Raw genomic sequence first — 23,954 nt, 5'->3', positions numbered from 1 at the left:
ATAATGGTAGTGATGCTAATGGTGATAATGGTAGTGATGATGATGATGGTAGTGATGATGATGATGATGATGATGATGATGATGATAATGATAATGATGACGATGGTAGTGATGCTGATGATAATGGTAGTGATGATGATGATAATGGCAGTGATGATGATGATGATGATGATGATGATGGTGGTAGTGATGATGATAATGGCTGTAATGATGATGATGGTAGTGATGATGATGATAATGGTAGTGATGATGATGATGATGGTTGTGATGATGATGATGGCTGTGATGATGATGATGATGATGGTAGTAATGATGATGATGATGATGATGATGGTAGTGATGATGATGGTAGTGATGATGATGATGATGGTAGTGATGATGATGATAATGGTAGTGATGATAATGATGATGATGGTAGTAATGATGATGATGATGGTAGTAATGATGCTGATGGTAGTGATGATGATGATAATGGTAGTGATGATAATGGTAGTGATGATAATGGTAGTAATGATGATGATGATGATGGTAGAGAGAGAGAGAGCCAGAGAGAGCCAGAGAGAGAGAGAGAGAGACAGAGAGACAGAGAGGGAGAGAGAGAGAGAGAGAGGGAGAGATGGAAAGCAGCAGAACCCAGGTGTTCTGGTTGAAGTGTTCCGTCAAAGGAGTGAGGGATGGGAGAGAGAGATTAAACAGAGATGTGAGCAGGATGGATGGAGTGTGAGTGAGTGATAAAGTGAGGGAGGGAGAGATTCATTGTGATATGTTATGAGATGACAGCTTAACTTTCTAAGTGTTTTTAACTTGAGGAAATCAAGACTACAGTACATGCCAGAGAAATGGTATCAGAGAGAAACTAAATTAGAGCATGTAACTGATAGTGATGATTATAGTGCTAGTGATGATGATGGTAGTGATGCTAATGGTGATGATGGTAGTGATGATGATGATGATGATGATTATAATGGTAGTGATGATGATGATGATGATGATGATGATGATGGTAGTGATGATGATGATAATGGTAGTGATGATAATGGTGATGATGATGGATGATGATGGTAATGGCTGTGATGATGATGATGGTAGTGATGATGATGATGGTAGTGATGATGATGATAATGGTAGCGATGATGATGATGATGGTTGTGATGATGATGATGATGGTAGTGATGATGATGATGGTAGTGATGATGATAATGGTTGTGATGATGATGATGGTAGTGATGATGATGATAATGGTAGTGATGATAATGATGATGATGATGATGATGATGGTAGTAATGATGATGATGATGATGGTAGTAATGATGCTGATGGTAGTGATGATGATGATGATGGTAGTGATGATGATGATGGTAGTAATGATGATGGTAGTAATGATGACGATGATGGTAGTGATGATGATGATGATGGTTGTGATGATGATGATGATGGTAGTAATGACGATGATGATGGTAGTGATGATGATGATGGTAGTGATGATGATGATGATGGTAGTGATGATGATGATGGTAGTGATGATGATGATGATGATGGTAGTGATTATGATAATGGTAGTTATGATGATGATGGTAGTTATGATGATGATGATGGTAGTAATGATGATGATGATGATGGTAGTGATGATGATGATGGTAGTGATGATGATGATGGTAGTGATGATGATGATGATGATGATACTGATGGTGATGATGATGGTAACGATGATGATGTAGTGATGATGATGGTAGTGATGATGATGATGGTAGTAATGATGATGATGATGATGGTAACGATGATGATGTAGTGATGATGGTAGTGATGATGATGACGGTAGTGATGATGGTTTTGACGATGATAGTGATGACGGTGTTGATGTCCATGAGCCAACTGTTTTCATGAGACATCTTTATGTTTATTTTACAGGTGACCGAGAACATAATCTCCAAGCAGACGTTTCAGGGTGAGTCAGTCTTTCAAGTTGTCTATATGCATGACCTTTGGTTGACAGTCGTATACAATGACAACATTTCAAACTCCACTGGTACACCTATCCCCTATCATACTATACATGCATGACCATTGGTTGACACTCATAAGCAATAACAACTCTGTACATACCTGTACATCTGTACATACTCTGTATCATGATTTTGATATCTAAAACAAAATGTTTGTCTTTACAAATACATACACAATGTACCTGCCTGACTTACACGTGACCCTTGACTCTTAGAAACAATGACAACAATCACAACTCTAATGGTAGATATCATGGCACTGAATCTAAAATATATTTTTTTTATGATGGTGATGAGGATGTTGATGGTGATGATAATTATATAATAATGACGGATTTCTCCGCCTCTATCAGAAGCGAGAACGTTACCTCGCACCTTCAACACTTCCGGGTCAAAGTTTGCGACCTCTGTGACCCAGCGTCCGTCAGCCCACCTGACCCTCAGAGACAGCAGTGCTCAAGGTGAGCAGAGTGTGTTTGTGTGTGTGAGAGAGACAGAAAAATAAAAAGAGAGAAAGAAAGAAAGAGAGAAAGAGAGAAAGAAAGAAAGAAAGAGAGAGAGAAAGAAATAAAGAAAGAAAAAGAAAGAGGGAGAGAAAGAAAGAGAGAGAGAAAGAGGGAGAGCGATAGAAAGAAAGAGGGAGAGAAAGAGGGAGAGATAGAAAGAAAGAGGGAGCGATAGAAAGAAAGAGGGAGAGAAAGAGGGAGAGATAGAAAGAGAGAACAGGTCAATCAAGATTCCAAAAAGATAATGCCTGTTTGTTCTTTCAGCAGAGTTTATTATGAATATGTTTGTGTGTCTATCTGTGCAGTATCAGTGTGTGTGTGCATATGTGTGTGTGTGTGTGTGTGTACAGTATCAGTTTATTGTATGTATACAGCAGGGCGTAGGCAGGTTTGACTAGTGTTATGATGTTATTACTATCATCTCTCTCTCAATTTCAATTCAATTCAATTTGATTTATGGGATGTAACAATGTATATATTGCCAAAGCTTACCTTGGATATTTACAATATGAAAATAATAAGATTCAAAATTGTCAACGGGACAAGAGTAGCAACAATAACCAAGGGTCAAAATAACCATACTGGACATCGCTCTCTCTCTCTCAGGCCACGGCCTCTGTTAGTCAAAACCCACTGGGCAAAAACTGGTTGAATCAACGTTGTTTCCACGTCATTTCAACAAACAAATTCAATGATAACGTTGAATAAAATTTTAAAGTAATCAACCTAAATCCAGCCTAATGTTTTGTTGCTTTTCACATTGAATTCACGTTAGTTGACAACTCAACCAAATGTAAATCAAAACTAGACGTTGAACTGATGTCTGTACCCAGTGGGTAGTCAGTAGAGAGGAAGCAAAGGACTCAATCATTCACCTGCTTTTCCCATAAGGATATAACTGATCTGGGTTAAGTTTCCTATATTGAAGATACCCCTGGATCTCCTTGTGAGGCAGTAAGGAAGTTCATTCCAGGCCAGTTAAAAGACGATGACTGACATTACTGGAATCATAGCTGTGAGAAAGAGGGAGGGAAACACACACACACACACACACACACACACACACACACACACACACACACACACACACACACACACACACACACACACACAAGAATGTACACATGTATTTTATGTCATCACCGAGCACTGTCCAGTAGGATTTAGTTCTTCAGAGTCATAATCATCAGGTTTTATAGACAATAGATGGGATATTAAATTACCCTTGTTCAACTGGATATGAAGAGAGAATACTGGATATGAAGAGAGAATACTGGATATGAAGAGAGAATACTGGATATGAAGAGAGAATACTGGATATGAAGAGATAATACTGGATATATGAGAGAGAATACTGGATACGAAGAGAGAATACTGGATATGAAGAGAGAATACTGGATACGAAGAGAGAATACTGGATACGAAGAGAGAATAGTGGATACGAAGAGAGAATACTGGATACGAAGAGAGAATACTGGATATGAAGAGAGAATACTGAATACGAAGAGAGAATACTGGATACGAAGAGAGAATACTGGATACGAAGAGAGAATACTGGATATATAAGAGAGAATACTGGATACGAAGAGAGAAGACTGGATACGAAGAGAGAATACTGGATACGAAGAGAGAATACTGGATACGAAGAGAGAATACTGGATATGAAGAGAGAATACTGAATACGAAGAGAGAATACTGGATACGAAGAGAGAATACTGGATACGAAGAGAGAATACTGGATATATAAGAGAGAATACTGGATACGAAGAGAGAAGACTGGATACGAAGAGAGAATAGTGGATACGAAGAGAGAATACTGGATACAAAGAGAGAATACTGGATACGAAGAGAGAATACTGGATACGAAGAGAGAATACTGGATATGAAGAGAGAATACTGAATATATGAAGAGAGAATACTGGATACGAAGAGAGAATACTGGATATGAAGAGAGAATACTGGATATATAAGAGAGAATACTGGATACGAAGAGAGAATACTGGATACGAAGAGAGAATACTGGATATGAAGAGAGAATACTGGATACGAAGAGAGAATACTGGATATGAAGAGAGAATACTGGATATGAAGAGAGAATACTGGATACGAAGAGAGAATACTGGATACGAAGAGAGAATACTGGATATGAAGAGAGAATACTGGATACGAAGAGAGAATACTGGATACGAAGAGAGAATACTGAATACGAAGAGAGAATACTGGATACGAAGAGAGAATACTGGATACGAAGAGAGAATACTGGATACGAAGAGAGAATACTGGATATATAAGAGAGAATACTGGATACGAAGAGAGAATACTGGATACAAAGAGAGAATACTGGATACGAAGAGAGAATACTGGATATATGAGAGAGAAGACTGGATACGAAGACAGAATACTGGATACGAAGAGAGAATACTGGATATATGAGAGAGAATACTGGATATGAAGAGAGAATACTGGATATGAAGAGAGAATACTGGATATGAAGAGAGAATACTGGATATGAAGAGAGAATACTGGATATGAAGAGAGAATACTGGATACGAAGAGAGAATACTGGATATATGAGAGAGAATACTGGATACGAAGAAAGAATACTGGATATATGAGAGAGAATACTGGATACGAAGAGAGAATACTGGATATATGAGAGAGATTACTGGATGCGAAGAGAGAATACTGTATATGAAGAGAGAATACTGGATATATGAGAGAGAACACTGGATATGAAGAGAGAATACTGGATGCGAAGAAAGAATACTGGATGTGAAGAGAGAATACTGGATACGGAGAGAGAATACTGGATATGAAGAGAGAAGACTGGATACGAAGAGAGAATACTGGATATATGAGAGAGATTACTGTATACGAAGAGAGAATACTGGATATATGAGAGAGAATACTGGATACGAAGAGAGAATACTGGATACGAAGAGAGAATACTGGATATGAAGAGAGAATACTGGATATGAAGAGAGAATACTGGATATATGAGAGAGAATACTGGATATGAAGAGAGAAGACTGGATACGAAGAGAGAATACTGGATACGAAGAGAGAATACTGGATACGAAGAGAGAATACTGGATATATGAGAGAGAATACTGAATACGAAGAGAGAATACTGGATATATGAGAGAGATTACTGGATGCGAAGAAAGAATACTGGATGTGAAGAGAGAATACTGGATACGAAGAGAGAATACTGGATATATGAGAGAGAATACTAGATACAAAGAGAGAAAACTTGATATGAGAGAGAATACTAGATAAGAAGAGAGAATACTAGATACGAAGAGAGTATACTGGATATGAAGAGAGAATACTGGATATGAAGAGAGAATACTGGATATGAGGAGTGAATACTGGATATGAAGAGAGAATACTGGATACGAAGAGAGAATACTGGATATATGAGAGAGAATACTGGATATGAAGAGAGAATACTGGATATGAAGAGAGAATACTGGATATGAAGAGAGAATACTGGATATATGAGAGAGAATACTGGATATGAAGAGAGAATACTGGATATGAAGAGAGAATACTGGATATGAAGAGAGAATACTGGATATGAAGAGAGAATACTGGATACGAAGAGAGAATACTGGATATGAAGAGAGAATACTGGATATGAAGAGAGAATACTGGATACGAAGAGAGAATACTGGATACGAAGAGAGAATACTGGATATGAAGAGAGAATACTGGATATATGAGAGAGAATACTGGATATGAAGAGAGAAGACTGGATACGAAGAGAGAATACTGGATATGAAGAGAGAATACTGGATACGAAGAGAGAATACTGGATATATGAGAGAGAATCCTGGATACGAAGAAAGAATACTGGATATATGAGAGAGAATACTGGATACGAAGAGAGAATACTGGATATATGAGAGAGATTACTGGATGCGAAGAGAGAATACTGTATATGAAGAGAGAATACTGGATATATGAGAGAGAATACTGGATACGAAGACAGAATACTGGATACGAAGAGAGAATACTGGATATATGAGAGAGAATACTGAATACGAAGAGAGAATACTGGATATATGAGAGAGATTACTGGATGCGAAGAAAGAATACTGGATGTGAAGAGAGAATACTGGATACGAAGAGAGAATACTGGATATATGAGAGAGAATACTAGATACAAAGAGAGAAAACTTGATATGAGAGAGAATACTAGATAAGAAGAGAGAATACTAGATACGAAGAGAGTATACTGGATATGAAGAGAGAATACTGGATATGAAGAGAGAATACTGGATATGAGGAGTGAATACTGGATATGAAGAGAGAATACTGGATACGAAGAGAGAATACTGGATATATGAGAGAGAATACTGGATATGAAGAGAGAATACTGGATATGAAGAGAGAATACTGGATATGAAGAGAGAATACTGGATATATGAGAGAGAATACTGGATATGAAGAGAGAATACTGGATATGAAGAGAGAATACTGGATATGAAGAGAGAATACTGGATATGAAGAGAGAATACTGGATACGAAGAGAGAATACTGGATATGAAGAGAGAATACTGGATATGAAGAGAGAATACTGGATACGAAGAGAGAATACTGGATACGAAGAGAGAATACTGGATATGAAGAGAGAATACTGGATATATGAGAGAGAATACTGGATATGAAGAGAGAAGACTGGATACGAAGAGAGAATACTGGATACAAAGAGAGAATACTGGATATATGAGAGAGAATACTGGATATGAAGAGAGAATACTGGATATGAAGAGAGAATACTGGATATGAAGAGAGAATACTGGATACGAAGAGAGAATACTGGATATATGAGAGAGAATCCTGGATACGAAGAAAGAATACTGGATATATGAGAGAGAATACTGGATACGAAGAGAGAATACTGGATATATGAGAGAGATTACTGGATGCGAAGAGAGAATACTGTATATGAAGAGAGAATACTGGATATATGAGAGAGAATACTGGATACGAAGACAGAATACTGGATACGAAGAGAGAATACTGGATATATGAGAGAGAATACTGGATATGAAAGGAGAATACTGGATGCGAAGAAAGAATACTGGATGTGAAGAGAGAATACTGGATACGGAGAGAGAATACTGGATATGGAGAGAGAATACTGGATATATGAGAGAGAATACTGGATACGAAGAGAGAATACTGTATACGAAGAGAGAATACTGGATATATGAGAGAGAATACTGGATATATGAGAGAGAATACTGGATATGAAGAGAGAATACTGGATACGAAGAGAGAATACTGGATACAAAGAGAGAATACTGGATACGAAGAGAGAATACTGGATATATGAGAGAGAATACTGGATATGAAGAGAGAATACTGGATATGAAGAGAGAATACTGGATATGAAGAGAGAATACTGGATATGAAGAGAGAATACTGGATACGAAGAGAGAATACTGGATATGAAGAGAGAATACTGGATATGAAGAGAGAATACTGGATACGAAGAGAGAATACTGGATACGAAGAGAGAATACTGGATATGAAGAGAGAATACTGGATATATGAGAGAGAATACTGGATATGAAGAGAGAAGACTGGATACGAAGAGAGAATACTGGATACGAAGAGAGAATACTGGATATATGAGAGAGAATACTGGATATGAAGAGAGAATACTGGATATGAAGAGAGAATACTGGATATGAAGAGAGAATACTGGATACGAAGAGAGAATACTGGATATGAAGAGAGAATACTGGATATGAAGAGAGAATACTGGATACGAAGAGAGAATACTGGATATGAAGAGAGAATACTGGATATATGAGAGAGAATACTGGATATGAAGAGAGAAGACTGGATACGAAGAGAGAATACTGGATACAAAGAGAGAATACTGGATATATGAGAGAGAATACTGGATATGAAGAGAGAATACTGGATATGAAGAGAGAATACTGGATATGAAGAGAGAATACTGGATACGAAGAGAGAATACTGGATATGAAGAGAGAATACTGGATATATGAGAGAGAATACTGGATATGAAGAGAGAATACTGGATATGAAGAGAGAATACTGGATATGAAGAGAGAATACTGGATACGAAGAGAGAATACTGGATATATGAGAGAGAATCCTGGATACGAAGAAAGAATACTGGATATATGAGAGAGAATACTGGATACGAAGAGAGAATACTGGATATATGAGAGAGATTACTGGATGCGAAGAGAGAATACTGTATATGAAGAGAGAATACTGGATATATGAGAGAGAATACTGGATACGAAGACAGAATACTGGATACGAAGAGAGAATACTGGATATATGAGAGAGAATACTGGATATGAAAGGAGAATACTGGATGCGAAGAAAGAATACTGGATGTGAAGAGAGAATACTGGATACGGAGAGAGAATACTGGATATGGAGAGAGAATACTGGATATATGAGAGAGAATACTGGATACGAAGAGAGAATACTGTATACGAAGAGAGAATACTGGATATATGAGAGAGAATACTGGATATATGAGAGAGAATACTGGATATGAAGAGAGAATACTGGATACGAAGAGAGAATACTGGATACAAAGAGAGAATACTGGATACGAAGAGAGAATACTGGATATATGAGAGAGAATACTGGATATGAAGAGAGAATACTGGATATGAAGAGAGAATACTGGATATGAAGAGAGAATACTGGATATGAAGAGAATACTGGATACGAAGAGAGAATACTGGATATGAAGAGAGAATACTGGATATGAAGAGAGAATACTGGATACGAAGAGAGAATACTGGATACGAAGAGAGAATACTGGATATGAAGAGAGAATACTGGATATATGAGAGAGAATACTGGATATGAAGAGAGAAGACTGGATACGAAGAGAGAATACTGGATACGAAGAGAGAATACTGGATATATGAGAGAGAATACTGGATATGAAGAGAGAATACTGGATATGAAGAGAGAATACTGGATATGAAGAGAGAATACTGGATACGAAGAGAGAATACTGGATATATGAGAGAGAATCCTGGATACGAAGAAAGAATACTGGATATATGAGAGAGAATACTGGATACGAAGAGAGAATACTGGATATATGAGAGAGATTACTGGATGCGAAGAGAGAATACTGTATATGAAGAGAGAATACTGGATATATGAGAGAGAATACTGGATACGAAGACAGAATACTGGATACGAAGAGAGAATACTGGATATATGAGAGAGAATACTGGATATGAAGAGAGAATACTGGATGCGAAGAAAGAATACTGGATGTGAAGAGAGAATACTGGATACGGAGAGAGAATACTGGATATGGAGAGAGAATACTGGATATATGAGAGAGAATACTGGATACGAAGAGAGAATACTGTATACGAAGAGAGAATACTGGATATATGAGAGAGAATACTGGATACGAAGAGAGAATACTGGATACGAAGAGAGAATACTGGATATGAAGAGAGAATACTGGATATATGAGAGAGAATACTGGATATGAAGAGAGAAGACTGGATATGAAGAGAGAATACTGAATACGAAGAGAGAATACTGGATACGAAGAGAGAATACTGGATATGAAGAGAGAATACTGGATACGAAGAGAGAATACTGGATATGAAGGGAGAATACTGAATACGAAGAGAGAATACTGGATACGAAGAGAGAATACTGGATATGAAGAGAGAATACTGGATACGAAGAGAGAATACTGGATATGAAGAGAGAATACTGAATACGAAGAGAGAATACTGGATACGAAGAGAGAATACTGGATACAAAGAGAGAATACTGGATATGAAGAGAGAATACTGGATATATGAGAGAGAATACTGGATATGAAGAGAGAAGACTGGATATGAAGAGAGAATACTGGATACGAAGAGAGAATACTGGATACGAAGAGAGAATACTGGATATATGAGAGAGAATACTGAATACGAAGAGAGAATACTGGATATATGAGAGAGATTACTGGATGCGAAGAAAGAATACTGGATGTGAAGAGAGAATACTGGATACGAAGAGAGAAAACTTGATATGAGAGAGAATTCTAGATAAGAAGAGAGAATACTAGATACGAAGAGAGAATACTGGATATGAAGAGAGAATACTGGATATGAAGAGAGAATACTGGATATGAGGAGTGAATACTGGATATGAAGAGAGAATACTGGATACGAAGAGAGAATACTGGATATATGAGAGAGAATACTGGATATGAAGAGAGAATACTGGATATGAAGAGAGAATACTGGATATGAAGAGAGAATACTGGATATATGAGAGAGAATACTGGATACGAAGAGAGAATACTGGATACGAAGAGAGAATACTGGATACAAAGAGAGAATACTGGATACGAAGAGAGAATACTGGATATATGAGAGAGAATACTGGATATGAAGAGAGAATACTGGATATGAAGAGAGAATACTGGATATGAAGAGAGAATACTGGATACGAAGAGAGAATACTGGATACGAAGAGAGAATACTGGATATGAAGAGATAATACTGGATATGAAGAGAGAATACTGGATACGAAGAGAGAAAACTTGTTATGAGAGAGAATACTGGATACGAAGAGAGAATACTGGATATGAAGAGAGAATACTGGATATGAAGAGAGAATACTGGATATATGAGAGAGAATACTGGATACGAAGAAAGAATACTGGATATATGAGAGAGAATACTGGATACGAAGAGAGAATACTGGATATATGAGAGAGAATACTAGATACGAAGAGAGAAAACTTGTTATGAGAGAGAATACTAGATACGAAGAGAGAAAACTTGTTATGAGAGAGAATACTAGATACGAAGAGAGAATACTTGATATGAAGAGAGAATACTGTATACGAAGAGAGAATACTGTATACGAAGAGAGAATACTGGATATATGAGAGAGAATACTTGATACGAAGAGAGAATACTGGATATGAAGAGAGAATACTGGATATATGAGAGAGAATACTGGATATGAAGAGAGAATACTGGATACGAAGAGAGAATACCGGATATGAAGAGAGAATACTGGATACGAAGAGAGAATACTGGATACGAAGAGAGAATACTGGATACGAAGAGAGAATACTGGATACGAAGAGAGAATACTGGATATATGAGAGAGAATACTTGATACGAAGAAAGAATACTGGATATATGAGAGAGAATACTGGATATGAAGAGAGAATACTGGATATGAAGAGAGAATACTGGATATGAAGAGAGAATACTGGATACGAAGAGAGAATACTGGATATATGAGAGAGAATCCTGGATACGAAGAAAGAATACTGGATATATGAGAGAGAATACTGGATACGAAGAGAGAATACTGGATATATGAGAGAGATTACTGGATGCGAAGAGAGAATACTGTATATGAAGAGAGAATACTGGATATATGAGAGAGAATACTGGATACGAAGACAGAATACTGGATACGAAGAGAGAATACTGGATATATGAGAGAGAATACTGGATATGAAAGGAGAATACTGGATGCGAAGAAAGAATACTGGATGTGAAGAGAGAATACTGGATACGGAGAGAGAATACTGGATATGGAGAGAGAATACTGGATATATGAGAGAGAATACTGGATACGAAGAGAGAATACTGTATACGAAGAGAGAATACTGGATATATGAGAGAGAATACTGGATATATGAGAGAGAATACTGGATATGAAGAGAGAATACTGGATACGAAGAGAGAATACTGGATACAAAGAGAGAATACTGGATACGAAGAGAGAATACTGGATATATGAGAGAGAATACTGGATATGAAGAGAGAATACTGGATATGAAGAGAGAATACTGGATATGAAGAGAGAATACTGGATATGAAGAGAGAATACTGGATACGAAGAGAGAATACTGGATATGAAGAGAGAATACTGGATATGAAGAGAGAATACTGGATACGAAGAGAGAATACTGGATACGAAGAGAGAATACTGGATATGAAGAGAGAATACTGGATATATGAGAGAGAATACTGGATATGAAGAGAGAAGACTGGATACGAAGAGAGAATACTGGATACGAAGAGAGAATACTGGATATATGAGAGAGAATACTGGATATGAAGAGAGAATACTGGATATGAAGAGAGAATACTGGATATGAAGAGAGAATACTGGATACGAAGAGAGAATACTGGATATATGAGAGAGAATCCTGGATACGAAGAAAGAATACTGGATATATGAGAGAGAATACTGGATACGAAGAGAGAATACTGGATATATGAGAGAGATTACTGGATGCGAAGAGAGAATACTGTATATGAAGAGAGAATACTGGATATATGAGAGAGAATACTGGATACGAAGACAGAATACTGGATACGAAGAGAGAATACTGGATATATGAGAGAGAATACTGGATATGAAGAGAGAATACTGGATGCGAAGAAAGAATACTGGATGTGAAGAGAGAATACTGGATACGGAGAGAGAATACTGGATATGGAGAGAGAATACTGGATATATGAGAGAGAATACTGGATACGAAGAGAGAATACTGTATACGAAGAGAGAATACTGGATATATGAGAGAGAATACTGGATACGAAGAGAGAATACTGGATACGAAGAGAGAATACTGGATATGAAGAGAGAATACTGGATATATGAGAGAGAATACTGGATATGAAGAGAGAAGACTGGATATGAAGAGAGAATACTGAATACGAAGAGAGAATACTGGATACGAAGAGAGAATACTGGATATGAAGAGAGAATACTGGATACGAAGAGAGAATACTGGATATGAAGGGAGAATACTGAATACGAAGAGAGAATACTGGATACGAAGAGAGAATACTGGATATGAAGAGAGAATACTGGATACGAAGAGAGAATACTGGATATGAAGAGAGAATACTGAATACGAAGAGAGAATACTGGATACGAAGAGAGAATACTGGATACAAAGAGAGAATACTGGATATGAAGAGAGAATACTGGATATATGAGAGAGAATACTGGATATGAAGAGAGAAGACTGGATATGAAGAGAGAATACTGGATACGAAGAGAGAATACTGGATACGAAGAGAGAATACTGGATATATGAGAGAGAATACTGAATACGAAGAGAGAATACTGGATATATGAGAGAGATTACTGGATGCGAAGAAAGAATACTGGATGTGAAGAGAGAATACTGGATACGAAGAGAGAAAACTTGATATGAGAGAGAATTCTAGATAAGAAGAGAGAATACTAGATACGAAGAGAGAATACTGGATATGAAGAGAGAATACTGGATATGAAGAGAGAATACTGGATATGAGGAGTGAATACTGGATATGAAGAGAGAATACTGGATACGAAGAGAGAATACTGGATATATGAGAGAGAATACTGGATATGAAGAGAGAATACTGGATACGAAGAGAGAATACTGGATACGAAGAGAGAATACTGGATATATATGAGAGAGAATACTGGATACGAAGAGAGAATACTGGATACGAAGAGAGAATACTGGATACGAAGAGAGAATACTGGATACGAAGAGAGAATACTGGATATATGAGAGAGAATACTGGATCTGAAGAGAGAATACTGGATATGAAGAGAGAATACTGGATATGAAGAGAGAATACTGGATACTGAAGAGAGAATACTGGATACGAAGAGAGAATACTGGATATGAAGAGATAATACTGGATATGAAGAGAGAATACTGGATACGAAGAGAGAAAACTTGTTATGAGAGAGAATACTGGATACGAAGAGAGAATACTGGATATGAAGAGAGAATACTGGATATGAAGAGAGAATACTGGATATATGAGAGAGAATACTGGATACGAAGAAAGAATACTGGATATATGAGAGAGAATACTGGATACGAAGAGAGAATACTGGATATATGAGAGAGAATACTAGATACGAAGAGAGAAAACTTGTTATGAGAGAGAATACTAGATACGAAGAGAGAAAACTTGTTATGAGAGAGAATACTAGATACGAAGAGAGAATACTTGATATGAAGAGAGAATACTGTATACGAAGAGAGAATACTGTATACGAAGAGAGAATACTGGATATATGAGAGAGAATACTTGATACGAAGAGAGAATACTGGATATGAAGAGAGAATACTGGATATATGAGAGAGAATACTGGATATGAAGAGAGAATACTGGATACGAAGAGAGAATACTGGATATGAAGAGAGAATACTGGATACGAAGAGAGAATACTGGATACGAAGAGAGAATACTGGATACGAAGAGAGAATACTGGATACGAAGAGAGAATACTGGATATATGAGAGAGAATACTTGATACGAAGAAAGAATACTGGATATATGAGAGAGAATACTGGATACGAAGAGAGATTACTGGATGCGAGGAAAGAATACTGGATGTGAAGAGAGAATACTGGATACGAAGAGAGAATACTGGATATGAAGAGAGAATACTGGATGTGAAGAGAGAATACTGGATACGAAGAGAGAATACTGGATATGAAGAGAGAATACTGGATACGAAGAGAGAATACTGGATACGAAGAGAGAATACTGAATACGAAGAGAGAATACTGGATATATAAGAGAGAATACTGGATACGAAGAGAGAATACTGGATATGAATAGAGAATACTGAATACGAAGAGAGAATACTGAATATGAAGAGAAAATACTGGATACGAAGACAGAATACTGGATACGAAGAGAGAATACTGTATACGAAGAGAGAATACTGTATACGAAGAGAGAATACTGGATATATGAGAGAGAATACTTGATACGAAGAGAGAATACTGGATATGAAGAGAGAATACTGGATATATGAGAGAGAATACTGGATATGAAGAGAGAATACTGGATACGAAGAGAGAATACTGGATACGAAGAGAGAATACTGGATACGAAGAGAGAATACTGGATACGAAGAGAGAATACTGGATATATGAGAGAGAATACTTGATACGAAGAAAGAATACTGGATATATGAGAGAGAATACTGGATACGAAGAGAGATTACTGGATGCGAGGAAAGAATACTGGATGTGAAGAGAGAATACTTGATACGAAGAGAGAATACTGGATACGAAGAGAGAATACTGAATACGAAGAGAGAATACTGGATATGAAGAGAGAATACTGGATACGAAGAGAGAATACTGGATACGAAGAGAGAATATTGAATACGAAGAGAGAATACTGGATATATAAGAGAGAATACTGGATACGAAGAGAGAATACTGGATATGAATAGAGAATACTGAATACGAAGAGAGAATACTGAATATGAAGAGAAAATACTGGATACGAAGACAGAATACTGGATACGAAGAGAGAATACTGGATACGAAGAGAGAATACTGGATATATGAGAGAGAATACTGGATATATGAGAGAGAATACTGGATATATGAGAGAGAATACTGGATACAAAGAGAGAATACTGGATATATGAGAGAGAATACTGGATACGAAGAGAGAATGCTGGATACGAAGAGAGAATACTGGATATGAAGAGAGAATAGAACATTCTGAAACTTCCACCAGAGGATATCTGCTCTTTGTGTGTGTGTTTTTGTGTGTGTGTGTGGTTAAACTAATATGAACATTAGGAATCAGTTTGTTCAAATTAAAGACACATTTTCGTCCTGAATGGTGCCCTATTCCCTATGTAGTGCACTACTTTTAACCAGTACCAATAGGCCTCTAGTCAAAAGTAGTGCACTACATTGGAAATAGGGCGCCATTTGAGAAACATGCCCATGCTTATTTGATATTGATCTTCCTGCTGGAATGTGACTTTTCTGTTTGCTTAACCCTCCCGTGCTCCTTTATTTTCTACCTCTCCTTCCTTCTCTCCCTCCCTTCATTTTCTCATCTTTGTCTCTCCCGCTGCCCATGTTTCTTCTTCCCTCCCCCTCTCCCCCTTTATTCCTCCCACACATAACTCTGTCTCTGTTCTCCGTTTGTCACCTCTCTGTCTGTCTCTCTCTCCCTCTGTCTCTCTCTCCCTCTGTCTCTCTCTCCCTCTGTCTCTCTCAACTTCTGTCTCTCTCAACCTCTGTCTCTCCCCGCCCACATCTGTCACGCTCTCTCTCCCTCAACAGGGTCTCCTTCGTACCCCACCCCCCAGCCTGACCTCCACCAATCATGTCGCCACGCCATCCGTTCCTGGGCCAATCAGAGCTTTGGAGCCCATCTTCACAACATGACCTTAGCCAATGGGAGGCTGCGTGTGCCCCAGGATGGGCGGTACTACCTGTACTCACAGGTAGGCTAATGTTTTCAGACTCAGAGCTCGATTCAATCCATATCACTCAGAGCTATAGCAGGGTTGAAATGTATAGGTGAATACAGTGTTTACGTCTCCACTGACACGGGAACATGGCCTTTAAATTTCTATCGCTCTGTAGTGCTTGTCTTCAGCGCTACGGATTGAATTTAGCCCTTAAAATGTTATTTTCATGACTTCTTATACATGTTTTGGATGTTCATACAAGGCTGTGACAAAGCAATTTCCCTTCTAGACATCAATCAAGTACCATTCAATTAATCTCTACCTCTCCTTTCTCTCTGTACCGCTATCCCTCCCTCCCCCCTCCCTGCCTGCCTCCTACCTCCATTATTCCCTCCCTCCCTGCCTGCCTCCTCCCTGCCTGCCTCCTTTCTCTCTCCCTCCATCCATCCCTCCATCCATCCCACTCTCCATCCATCCATCCATCCCACTCTCCATCCATCCATCCCACTCTCCCTCCATCCATCCATCCATCCATCCATCCCACTCTCCATCCATCCATCCCACTCTCCCTCCATCCATCCATCCATCCATCCCACTCTCCATCCATCCATCCCACTCTCCCCCCATCCATCCATCCCACTCTCCATCATCCCTCCATCCATCCCACTCTCCCTCCATCCATCCCACTCTCCCTCCATCCATCCCACTCTCCATCCATCCCTCCATCCATCCCACTCTCCCTCCATCCATCCCACTCTCCATCCATCCCTCCATCCATCCCACTCTCCCTCCATCCATCCCACTCTCCCTCCATCCATCCCACTCTCCCTCCATCCCCAGGTGTACTTCCGCTACCCATCCCTTAATGAAGGGGACCAACATACAACCAGTCACCAGCTGGTCCAGTGTGTATACAAGAAGACGTCCTACCTGAGACCCATCCAGCTGCTGAAGGGTGTAGGAACCAAGTGCTGGGCCCCAGACGCGGAGTACGCCCTCCACTCTGTGTACCAGGGAGGGCTGTTTGAGCTCAGGGCCGGGGATGAACTCTTCGTCTCGGTCTCGTCCCCCTCCATGGTCCATGCGGAGGATTCATCAAGTTATTTTGGGGCATTCCGTTTGGACCTGTAAAGATGGATGGAAACGAGAGGGTGGGAAACCACCGGAAGAGGGGGGTGGGTGGGATAACAAGGAAAGGAGAGGAGGGAAGGACAGGTTCAGGACACTGCCAGGGTGAGGAATGGGGGGGGGGGAAAGGAGAGGAGGGGAGGACAGGTTCAGGACACTGCCAGGGTGAGGAATGGGGGGGTGAAAGGAGAGGAGGGGAGGACAGGTTCAGGACTGCCAGGGTGAGGAATGGGGGGGGTGAAAGGAGAGGAGGGGAGGACAGGTTCAGGACTGCCAGGGTGAGGAATGGGGGGTGAAACGAGAGGAGGACAGGTTCAGGACACTGCCAGGGTGAGGAATGGGGGGGGGTGAAAGGAGAGGAGGGGAGGACAGGTTCAGGACACTGCCAGGGTGAGGAATGGGGGGGGGGGTGAAAGGAGAGGAGGGGAGGACAGGTTCAGGACACTGCCAGGGTGAGGAATGGGCGGATGGGGGACGGGGTTAAAGGAGAGGAGGGGAGGAAGGGGGAACCCCCAAGGATTATATCCCTACTCCCCCTGCTTCCCTGGACGCTCCAAAGTGAATTCCATAGGATTCTATATGTGAAGGAGGGGGAAAACATTGGACAGACACTGAGGATCAATAGACAGAAGAATGTATTGGTTTATTGATATATAAATCACATAATAGGATGTGGATCTATGGAACAGAATGGTAGCAAGAAAAAAAGAACACATTTGTGATGATGTGATAGCCAAGATTTGTGCCATGTGTGCATGGTTACAAACTAACTGTATAGAATGGAAAGAGTTGATTACAGAATGTAGAATGAGTTCTGTTCTATTCATTCTATTTGTATGGAGTTGACCATCTGTTCTGAGGGTTCTGACTGGACATGTGGCCGTTTGGGAAATGAGAAAAATGACTTATTTTGTATCTGTGTTGTGTACAGACCATTTGGAGGAAGAAGAAGAGTTGAGGACTTTTAAACATGGGATATAAGACTGTTTGGAAGAGGATTCATACTTTAGTTGTGTATATGACAAAATGACTCTGTAGAATCTGTCTCTCTAAAATGACTCTAGAATCTGTCTCTCTAGAATCTGTCTCTCTCTAAAATGACTCTAGAATCTGTCTCTCTCTAAAATGACTCTAGAATCTGTCTCTCTAGAATCTGTTTCTCTAAAATGACTCTAGAATCTCTCTAAAATGACTCTGTAGAATCTGTCTCTCTCTAAAATGACTCTAGAATCTGTCTCTCTCGAAAATGACTCTAGAATCTGTCTCTCTCTAAAATGACTCTAGAATCTGTCTCTCTAGAATCTGTCTCTCTAAAATGACTGTAGATTATCTCTCTAAAATGACTGTAGATTCTCTCTCTAAAATTACTCTGTAGAATCTCTCTAAAATGACTCTGTAGAATCTGTCTCTCTAAAAATGACTATAGAATGTCTCTTTCTAAAATGACTCGAGAATGTCGCTCTCTAAAATGACTGTAGAATCTGTCTCTCTCTAAAATGACTCTAGAATCTGTCGCTCTCTAAAATGACTCTAGAATCTGTCGCTCTCTAAAATGACTGTGGATTCTCTCCCTCTAAAATGACTCTAGAATCGGTCTCTCTCTAAAATGACTGTAGATTCTCTCCCTCTAAAATGACTCTAGAATCGGTCTCTCTCTAAAATGACTGTAGATTCACTCTCTCTCTAAAATGACTATAGTTTCTCTCTCCAAAATGACTGTAGATGCTCTCTCTCTAAAATGACTGTAGAATCTCTCTCTCTAAAATGACTCTAGAATCTGTCTCTCTCTAAAATGACTCTAGAATCTGTCTCTCTCTAAAATGACTATAGAATCTGTCTCTCTCTAAAATGACTGTAGAATCTTTCTCTCTAAAACGACTCTGTAGAATCTCTCTCTAAAATGACTAGAATCTGTCTCTCTCTAAAATGACTCTGTAGAATCTCTCTAAAATGACTGTAGATTCTCTCTCTCTAAAATGACTATAGAATCTGTCTCTCTCTAAAATGACTGTAGATTCCTCTCTCTCTAAAATGACTGTAGATTCTCTCTAAAATGACTGTAGATGCTCTCTCTCTAAAATGACTGTAGATTATCTCTCTCTAAAATGACTGTAGATTATCTCTCTCTAAAATGACTGTAGATTATCTCTCTCTAAAATGACTGTAGATTGTCTCTCTCTAAAATGATTGTAGATTCTCTCTCTCTCTAAAATGATTGTAGATTCTCTCTAAAATGACTGTAGATTCTCTCTAAAATGACTGTAGATTCTCTCTCTCTAAAATTATTGTAGATTCTCTCTCTGAGATGACTGTAGATTCTCTCTCTCTAAAATGACTCTGTAGAATCTCTCTCTAAAATGACTCTGCAGAATCTGTCTCTCTCTAAAATGACTAGAATCGGTCTCTCTAAAATGACTGCAGAATCTGTCTCTCTCTAAAATGACTCTGTAGAATCTGTCTCTCTAAAATGACTCTAGAATCTGTCTCTCTCTAAAATGACTCTAGAATCTTTCTCTCTAAAATGACTGTAGAATCTTTCTCTCTAAAATGACTCTGCAGAATCTGTCTCTCTCTAAAATGAATCTGTTGTATCTCTGTATAAAATGATTGTATGTATAGGTCTATATTGTGACTCTATAGTTCTATACTGGGATTGTATAATTCTATACTGGGATTGTATAATTCTATACTGGGATTGTATAGTTCTATACTGGGATTGTATAATTCTATATTGTGATTGTATAGTTCTATACTGGGATTGTATAATTATATATTGTGATTGTATAGTTCTATACTGGGATTGTATAGTTCTATACTGGGATTGTATAGTTCTATACTGGGATTGTATAGTTCTATATTGTGATTGTATAGTTCTATACTGGGATTGTATAGTTCTATATTGTGATTGTATAGTTCTATACTGGGATTGTATAGTTCTATACTGGGATTGTATAGTTCTATACTGGGATTGTATAGTTCTATACTGGGATTGTATAGTTCTATATTGTGATTGTATAGTTCCATACTGTGTAAAGTTGAGGTTCACCAAAGCGAAGCATAATGATAATAGTTTATTTCTTCTCACACAGACATCTCTATTTGTGTCCAGTTGTTGTTTTAACACTTCCACCATTGTTGAAATTTAACCGAGTGACTCTCACTCACCTTTAGTTAGTCCTCCTCGCTCCCAATACCATGGGGAGTCACAACAACCACTACAGCCCACTAACGGTACCGAGACAGCAGCAACGGTACAGAGCCAGCAGCAACTGTACCGAGCCAGCAGCAACGGTACCGGGCCAGCTGCAACTGTACTGAGCCAGCTGCAACGGCAGTTGGAAGATTCCTGGGATTATGAAGGAATAAGCAGACAATCCAGGAATCCTGACAAAACATCGGACATTTAAGCAGAAGCTTTTATCTAAAAGGACATACGGCAGTGATACGTCTTCATACTGGTGGCAGGAATCAAACCCATGACCCTGGCGTCATGCTCACCCAACCGGGCCTCACAGGACCTGGCGTCATGCTCACCCAACCGGGCCTCACAGGACCTGGCGTCATGCTCACCCAACCGGGCCACACAGGACCTGGCGTCATGACAACCAACCGAGCCACACAGGACAACCAACCGGGAATTCTGGAACACCTGGCCCTTTGGTGAAAGTTACCATAATGTAATAAATAGTCCACCTACATGTTAACAGAATATGTTGTAGATATCTTGTTCCACAGTACATCGTCTTCCTCTATGGAGTCCCTTCTTGGATCGATATGTCATTGTAATTGTTTTGTGTACAGTAATAGTATATCATACACATCTACCAGAACTATCCGGACCAAACCTGTTGGCTGAACTCTTTAATCTGATTCATGTTCAGAGCTTCAACAATCTGTCAACAGTTATCAACTGAACCAGGAGGCCACAGGAGGCTGGTGGCGCCTTAATTGGGGAGGCCGGGCTCGTGGTTTCCATGGTTTCCATTGTCGCCGTTCCAGCCATTATTATGAGCCGCCCTCCCCTCAACAGCCTCCACTGGTGTAGGCATGGATACAACACACACGGGTACAGTTTCGGTACAGTGCCCGCGCCCTGTAGGAATTGGCAAGGAGCTGAGCATCATTCACACACAGATCCAGTTTAAATCAAAGGCCTCTACTGCCATGTTGCTACGGGAATGTCGTCATGTTGAATGTGTGTTGTACACGATTTGACACAAAGTGGATCCCGTGTGTGTTTTTATAATTAAATAGGCACTGGAAAGCCTGACAGATTCAAAGCCTTATATGATTATAGTGTATCAAATGTAATCACTGACCTGTCGGCTAGTTTCACTGTCTCTCCCTGTCCTTGGAAAAGATGCTGAGTACATTGTAACAGTTCTCAGTTGTGATATTACTGTTCTGGTGTTATTTCCCATGGGAATGTGGTTCAATGATGTGAACCTTGCTGTGCATGTGTGCGTGTGTGCGTGTGTAGAAACATACAGTGAATGACAACAACAAGGAAGTTAATAGATTCCATTGAAATGACTTGGATTCACAGAACTTTAGCCCTCCTAACAATATACAGTGTTGTGGACAACAACAACATGTACCCATCAACGCTATTATAGGAACATGAAACTGAAACTAAAAATGAAAACTAATAATGAACAAATAATTTTTTGAAATAATTGAAAAAAAAACGAATAGAAATCAAATCAAATATAAAAACACAAAACTATCATAACCTTGGTATCCGTTCACTGTAGAGAGAGAGAGAGAGAGAGAGAGAGAGAGAGAGAATACATGTGTATAATGTAAATGTGATGTAATGTATGAGGGAAGAAAATCATTATAAACCAGAGGACACATTCTCAGAACCAAATCCTACGTACGCTATTGGTCTTCATACATCCTTGTTTTATTTCACTCCTCGTCTGCATCCCAAATGGCACCCTGTTCCATATATGATGCACTGTTTTCAGTCCCACTGGCCCCGTTTAAAAGGAGTGCACTAAATGGGTTAAAGGGTGCCATGTGGGACTCAGTCCTACCTGTTCCAACAGACTCTACAAATGGTTTCTCTGTTTCGACTTGTTTTATAATGATGTCATAATGCCACTGGTGGAATGTACATACACATATACATTACTTTGACTTAATGTACATTTTGTGGTAAATAAAGTGCTGGATGATGATGATGCTGTATTGGATTATTGCTATTGTTATTATTATTATTGGGTGCTCATAGCATTTCAGGATTATATGACAAACTCACCTAATGTTCTGCCAATGTACTTGGTTCGTAAATATTAACGTCTGTATTTCTCAATCCTTTATGTATTTAACCATGGTGTCATTGGGAAGCATTAACATATATTTCATGAGAGAGGAGATACGGAGTAGACAGTCGCTATGCCAACCGCAGTCGAATAAAAAGTCCCGAGTTTCAAAGTAGCAAACCAGGACTGATAGTTTGGTAAACTAAACTAGCAAGTCTGTGTGTTGACCACGACGACTACTGTAGCTATCTCGTAAACTCTCTAGCTACTTCAGTGGATGTTGAACACATTTCTCGGGGCAAATGTGTTAAATGATATCCATGGTTTAAAAAGGATAGTCAATTTGAAGATCTATGCGTTCTCTGTAAAATAATGCATCTCCGTGGAAAGTGAGTTCCACTCCGCTAGAGCGTCGCGGAACGCACCTTCCACGTTGTTCATTATTTATTTTTTTTAAACTCATTGCCCGTCGTTAATATCACTTTCATATGCATGCATATTACTTTTACAGTTAACAGAAATGATCAACCCAAAAATAGATTAGAAAACAATGATTTATTGTTAGACATGACTATGTAAACAATTAACTAGATAAGAGTGGCAAACTAGACAAACAAACAATCTGTTATGTACAGTACCAGTCAAAAGTTTGGACAAACCTACTCATTCAAGGGTTTTTCTTTATTTTTACTATTTTCTACATTGTAGAAGACATGAAAACTATGAAATAACACATGGAATCATGAAGAAAACCAAAAAGTGTTAAACAAATCAAAAAAAATATTTTAGAT

The 23,954-nt window shown here is 38.8% G+C and overlaps 1 protein-coding gene and 1 pseudogene across 1 annotated transcript in view; one reads left to right on the top strand and one right to left on the bottom strand.

Annotated features, from left to right (window-relative positions):
• Positions 1-17,962, top strand: part of LOC135510295 (tumor necrosis factor ligand superfamily member 10-like) — a 72,391-nt gene extending 54,429 nt beyond the window's left edge. The window contains exons 3-6 of the mRNA XM_064931110.1: positions 1,909-1,945; positions 2,357-2,464; positions 16,638-16,801; positions 17,609-17,962. Coding sequence (XP_064787182.1) covers positions 1,909-1,945; positions 2,357-2,464; positions 16,638-16,801; positions 17,609-17,899 — 600 coding nt within the window. The 3' untranslated portion in view covers positions 17,900-17,962. The remainder of the gene's footprint in view (positions 1-1,908; positions 1,946-2,356; positions 2,465-16,637; positions 16,802-17,608) is intronic.
• On the bottom strand, positions 1,078-1,902 carry LOC135510296 (uncharacterized protein DDB_G0271670-like; annotated as a pseudogene).
• Positions 17,963-23,954: the final 5,992 nt, after the last annotated feature.

Source organism: Oncorhynchus masou, chromosome 23, assembly GCF_036934945.1.
Source record: "Oncorhynchus masou masou isolate Uvic2021 chromosome 23, UVic_Omas_1.1, whole genome shotgun sequence".
NCBI classification, from domain to species: domain Eukaryota; kingdom Metazoa; phylum Chordata; class Actinopteri; order Salmoniformes; family Salmonidae; genus Oncorhynchus; species Oncorhynchus masou.
The sequence above is the reverse complement of the archived record's forward strand: the minus strand, read 5'-3'. Positions and strand labels throughout refer to the sequence as shown.